The following is a 6350-nucleotide window of genomic DNA, read 5'->3' as shown; positions in this document are numbered from 1 at the left end:
ATGCTAAACAATTGTGATTATTACTGATGAAATGTTGTGCAGAATATAATATCTAATATTTCTCACATGATCCTGATTTAAATGAATCTCCAATGGCCAGACAGCAGAGGGATTTTCCAAGCATTCTCTTTGGTGGCAGATGCCTATAGCTTGCATACTAAAAAAAAATTTCATCATTCCAGGTTGGAGAATGGAAATTGATTTCAAAGTCCCTATATAATTTTTCGACTATATTCTAAAAACTATGAATTCCTTTTCAGTCTAATCACCTACAGGGAACTGTCAGTATCAAGACACATGTGAATTGTGTTTCTCTGTGAATAATAATTTTTAAATACATCTCTTGACATTGTGGAGTTAAAGATATCTCTAATACTCATCTTTTAACTTCTCTCTTCTACTCTGGTATTAACATGTTTGGACCAAGACACCTACCTATTCCCAAAGTTTCAACGCTCCTATGAATTGGAATTGAGCTCTCCTTTCAGCTGCTTTGATTTTAGCTTTCTAATAGCTTTTTGAGCGATTCATTTATACCTCTGTGTAACAAACACTAACTCGTCTGCATGCAGGGGGCCTACAGAAGATACAAGGGGGGATAAGATCTCACCCCAGATTTTTAGGTTAACATACTGTCGTTGGGATGGAGGAAGGATGTAAGAAATATGTCTACAAGATAGTTAATTATTAGCACAAAGAGTTGGCTGTTCAGAAGGTGGACACCATCAGTACCTTGGGGTTCAATGATGACTCTGGACCAGGGGTGGGCAAACTTTTTGACTCAAGGGCCACAATGGGTTCTTAAACTAGACCGGAGGGCCGGAACAAAAGCATGGATGGAGTGTTTGTGTGAACTAATATAAATTCAAAGTAAACATCATTACATAAAAGGGTACGGTCTTTTTTTTTTATTTTTATTCATTTCAAACGGGCCGGAACCGGCCCGTGGGCCGTAGTTTGCCCACGGCTGGTCTAGACACTCAAATTAGGCTCCTGGTGAGATGCGTGCTTGGGGGCCTAGTTGATGGGAGAGCCCTTTGGTGTGTAGCTCTCACACACACTTCGTGTTGTCAGGTTTTTAGTTTTGGAAATTCAACGCCTGTTGCTAAAGAATTCTTGAGACTTGCTGTTCGAGCACAGTGCTGGTTTTCTGTGTAGCTCACCATTGCTCCAACACGGAAATGCCCACGCCATTGATTCTCTTTCTTTCCTAGGTGGCGCACATGACAAAGAGTGAAATGCATTTGCACGACACAGCCTTCATAGGCCCAGCACTTCTGTTTCTGGATCAGTATTTCAACAGCTTTATCGATGAATATATTGTGCTTTGGATTGCCCTGGTAGGTATTATATTTCCTGATGTGGAGGCTACTTACTGTTTCAGTGGGCCAGTCCTGAGAGATCCATCTTGCAATTGTAATGATTTGGAATGTCAAAGCCTCATTTATAGGACTTTGTGGGAGTTCCTTGTGGCTTCATCTTTGAACCATTTTTTACATTATTTTTAATTCTGCCTGCATTAGGGCTTATAAATTCCATATTTCTGTAAAGCAGGAGTTGGCAAACTACACCCAGGGTGCCAATGGCCTGGTTTTGAAAATAAAGTTTTATTGGAACACAGCCATGGCCATGCATGTCTGTGGCTGCATTCATGCAATGATGGCAGAGTTGAGCATTCGTGACAAAGACCGTGTGGTCCGCAAAGCCTGCAATAATGACTGTGTCTCTAAGAAAGAGTTTGTTGACCCTTGTTGTAAAGGAAGAATCAGTGAGTTCTGAGATGTTAAATTGTATGGAATGGAGGGTGACTCTGAAGAGAAGGGGAGAAAGCCAGAAGCCACGCCTCTGCACTGTCGAAGCTGAGGGCACCCTACGCAGGTCAGGTGACTCTAATCGTCGTCTCTTTTCGTTCCAGGTCTTCTCTTTCTTTGATTTGATTCGCTACTGTGTCAGCGTCTGCAATCAGATCGCATCTCACCTGCACATACACGTCTTCAGAATCAAGGTCTCTACAGCTCACTCGAACCATCACTAGTGATGGCGTCGGTGTGGTATAGGAAACGCGTGCTTTCTGCAGGAAAGAATCTGAACATATTAATGAGAGTGGGGAGGACAAGAACAAGTATAATTTATAATAATCAACGTGGTATAACTTTTATCCTTTGTTACTGGTAACACTCCTTAACGATCCTCTGTGAGAATGGGAGTTTCGAGTCCTGTCCTGTATATTGTACATGTTGATGTACAGGTTTTGGCCAAGCGAGCGTGCGGGGAACAATGCCATGTGCTTATAAGCTCTCCTGGATTCAGAATAAAATTGTCATGGGGGGCTGATCCCCTGCAGTGGAGATTTCTTAGGTAGAATATTTGCAGGCCAAAAGACGGTTGCTTTATAATTTTAACAAATCATCATCGTTTAGTGACATCTTTGATTCATGTCTTCTCAAGCTTTCTTTGCAAAGGAGCTCAGCTCAGGAGCAGATGTACCCCACTGGCGTGTGAGGGGGAGCTAGTGACCAACACCCGGAATTCGGAGGGGAAGGTTTCCTATCTTGACATCGCTGAGGAAGTCATTTTTTTATTGCTCAAGAAATGGAGTGTCTCGTGGGCTGGGACCCTGTCAGCATGCGGAATAATGTACCTTTGTCGATTCATTTTATAGCTGAGTTTTTCAAACTTGCCTTTGCTCTCTGGACACAAGAGACCTGCTGTCTCTATCATACATTCTTTCAAAAACTCGCCTTCAGAGAGAGGTTTGCTAGCTTTTGCTAATTTGAATGATAGCATAAAACTTGCTTTGGTAGTTGTCTCTTGAATTGCAGTTTGTCTGTGAAAGACATTTTGCTGAGTCTGTAATTTAGCCATCAACCTCTGTGCAGTAGCCTCCCGTTCTTGAGGTGACTGCTTGCTAGCATAGTTGCCATGTTTTGTGGCAAAGTGACAGCTGAGATTGTACTCTTTGAAGACTGCAAGTGTTTCCTGGCACACTCAAGGGGCCAAAGAGCCGCATGTGGCTCGCAAGCCGCGGTCTGCTGACTTCGGTCCTAGCCAATGATCTTTTTCCCAGGTTAGACTGACAGGCCTCTCTGGTCAAGCACCTCCCCCTGTGTGATTTTGACTTCTAATGCACTTGTGTTTATCTACCCCTTTGTTCTATCCCTTCCCCCAATTGTCTGCTGGAAATGTGTGTGTGTGTGTGTGTGTGTGTGTGTGAAGCTGTAGCTTTCTGGTGAAGCAAACAGGCTCAGTGCCCCAGCCCATTAGGCTCAACAATGTCTGACTTCCCTTGCTCTCTTTCTATTTATCCATAACTATCTGTTACCAGGATAAATAGAAAGAGAGCAAGGGAAGTCAGACATTGTTGAGCCTAATGGCCTGGGACACTGAGCCTGTTTTCAGACAGACAGCAAATTAGAGAGTGTTTTCCCACAGTGCCTCTGCTGAGCTGGCCTATGCTGAGCCTGGGTACTAGCCTCACCTGATTTCCAGGTGAGATGAAGAGTCACCATCTAAATCAGGGTTGGAGAATCTTTTTTCTGCCAACATCATTCGTGGGCTATACAAAATTATCAATTTAAAAATTAGCGTGCTATATTTGGTCAAACATTTAACTCACCCCTAATGCCTTGGCAGGTCCAGACCAAATGATTTCATGGGCCTAATATAACCTGTGAGCCAAATTTTCCCCACCCCTGATCTAAATTAAGTGGGGGTACCTGGCCAAACCCAAATAAGGAAAGCTTTTCAGTCATGGAAATGAGAAGTAAGAAACATCCATATTCTATCATCATTAGGCCACTGGACTCAACCCACCACCCTCCTGGACACTAACTAACCTAGAGAATGATTCCAACTCCTTAGCAGAAAATTCACTTTCTTCTTTTTTTTAAATCTTTATGCTTGAGATTATTACAGATGTTCCTCTTTTTTCCCTCATCCCCTCCTCCACCCAGTTCCCACCCCGCTCCAGGCCTTTGCCACCCTATTGTCTGTGCCCACAGGTAATGCATATATGTGTATAAGATCTTTGTTTAATCTCTTCCCATCCCCTCCACCTCCTTCCCTCTGAGAATCATTAGTCTGTTCCATTTCCATGTCTCTGATTCTATTTTATTCATTGTTTTATTCTGTTTATTAGATTTCTTATTTGTTTATTTTGATTTTTAGATTCAATTGTTGATAGATATGTATTTGTTGCCATTTTGTTGTTCATAATTTTTATCTTTATCATTTTCTTCTTCTTCCTCTTCTTAAAGAATACCCTTCAACATTTCATATAATACTGGTTTGGTGGTGATGAACTTCTTTAGCTTTTTCTTTTCTGTGAAGCTCTTTATCTTATCCTCAGTTCTAAATAGCTTTGCTGCTGTGTAGAGTAATCTTGGTTATAGGTCCTTGCTATTCATCACTTTGAATATTTCTTGCCACTCCCTTCTGGTCTGCATAGTTTCTATTGAGAAATCAGCTGACAGTCGTATGGGCATTCCCTTGGAGGTAACTTACTGCTTTTCTCTTGCTGCTTTTAAGATTCTCTCTGTGTCTTTAGCCCCTGGCATTTTAATTATGGTGTGTCTTGGTGTGGTCCTCTTCGGGTTCCTCTTGTTTGAGACTCTGTGCTTCCTGGACTTGTAAGTCTATTTTTTTCACCAGGTAAGGGAAGTTTTCTGTCATTATTTCTTCAAATAGGTTTTCAATATCTTTCTCTCTCTCTTCTTCTGGCACCCTCATAATGTGAATTTTGGTGTGCTTGAAGTTGTCCCAGAGGCTCCTTACACTGTCTTCATATTTTTGGCTAATTTTTTTTTCTTTTTGCTCTTCTGGTTGCGGGTTTTTTGCTTCCTCATACTTCATATTGTTGATTTGATTCTCAGAATCCTGTACTCTACTGTTGAATCCCTATATTCACTTCTTATTTAATCATCTCATTCACTAACAGGCAAGCATTGTCATTCGCTTCACAGATGATTCAGTAGACCCTAAGTTTAGCTACTTATGCAAGACTACATGGCTATAAAGTAAGTACCAAGCCTATAATAATGATATGTAACATAGTATTTAAATAGTTTAACTAAGTTAGCTCATTGAATCATCACTAAAACCCTATAAGGCAGTGATGGCGAACCTTTGACACGTGTGTCAGAGGTGGCACTTGAACTCATTTTTTTGGTTGATTTTTCTTTGTTAAATGGCATTTAAATATATAAAATAAATATCAAAAATATAAATCTTTGTTTTACTATGGTTACAAATATCAAAAAATTTCTATATGTGACACGGCACCAGAGTTAAGTTAGGGTTTTTCAAAATGCTGACACGCCGAGCTCAAAAGGTTCACCATCACTGCTATAAGGTATGGCTGTTATTACCATCCCCAGTTCACAGGTGAGGCCACTGAGGCAGAGTGAAGTCAGGTGGCTTGTCTGAGGTCTTACAGCTTATAAGAGGGGAGGCCAGGATTTGAACAAAGACAGTTTACGTTCTAGAACACATACTTACCATGTGTTATTCCAACTCCAAGATTTCAAACTATGACTTCTTATTCCACCGGCAGTCATCCTCCTTCAGCTCACTCCACACCCCTGACCTACACTTACTGCCATATCCCCTCGCATACAGGGGACGGATCTATTTCAAATGCCGATAGAAGTAGAGAGGAAGAAGCATTGGGGTGGGGAGGGGTGGGGGGAGGTGACCAGTCCATTATTGGAAATGGAGATTTGTGAATGCTCCTGAGGAAAAGAAGCGTTTAGGGGCCTGTCCTAGAAATGTAGATTTGAGAGTCAGCAGCAGGAGGTAATAGAGCCACGAGATAGTATCTACTCGTGTATAATTATGTAATTAAAATAATGATACCTTAGAGTCATTTGGTACTTTATAATTTCCAAAACACTTTTACATACACTATTACATTTAATCACCTATAATATTTTTAAATTGAAGCATACTGAGCCTGCTGCATTTTACAAAAATGTTTATTCGAGATATAAAAGGACATAAAAAGACATGATATAGGAAGGCAAGGAACCTGGAATTTGTTGCATAAACAAGCTGTGTGACAAGAAACGTGCCAGATGTTTATGACGTTATCTTACTTAATTTGACAAATTCTGAGGGCAAATCATGTCCTAACTGTACAGATAGGGAAAGGAAGGCTCAGAGAGTTAATGAAAATTGGCCAAGGTCACACCACTGGCAGGTTCTCCCAGGTCTAACTGTGGAGTTCATTCTCTTAAGCAACAACACAACATGCTTCTTTTGCAGTCTTTCCACCTGTGCTAGGTCCTCAAGTGTCATCCAGCAGATGACACTGCCCACATGTATAATTTTAGTTCTTTTTTAATCCTCACCCA

General features: G+C 41.2%; 1 protein-coding gene across 1 annotated transcript; it reads left to right on the top strand.

Moving 5' to 3' along the window:
- The first annotated feature begins 1005 nt into the window (after window positions 1-1005).
- Window positions 1006-2654, top strand: LOC102249628 (choline/ethanolaminephosphotransferase 1). The gene is made up of 3 exons (XM_005867011.2): window positions 1006-1340; window positions 1916-2005; window positions 2449-2654. Exons 1-3 carry the CDS (start codon window positions 1224-1226, stop codon window positions 2500-2502), a joined length of 261 nt encoding a protein of 86 aa, XP_005867073.1. The 5' UTR covers window positions 1006-1223; the 3' UTR covers window positions 2503-2654.
- The last annotated feature ends 3696 nt before the right edge of the window (window positions 2655-6350 follow it).

This window comes from Myotis brandtii, unplaced genomic scaffold, assembly GCF_000412655.1.
Source record: "Myotis brandtii unplaced genomic scaffold, ASM41265v1 scaffold243, whole genome shotgun sequence".
In the NCBI taxonomy this organism is placed as follows: Eukaryota; Metazoa; Chordata; class Mammalia; order Chiroptera; family Vespertilionidae; genus Myotis; species Myotis brandtii.
The sequence above is the reverse complement of the archived record's forward strand: the minus strand, read 5'-3'. Positions and strand labels throughout refer to the sequence as shown.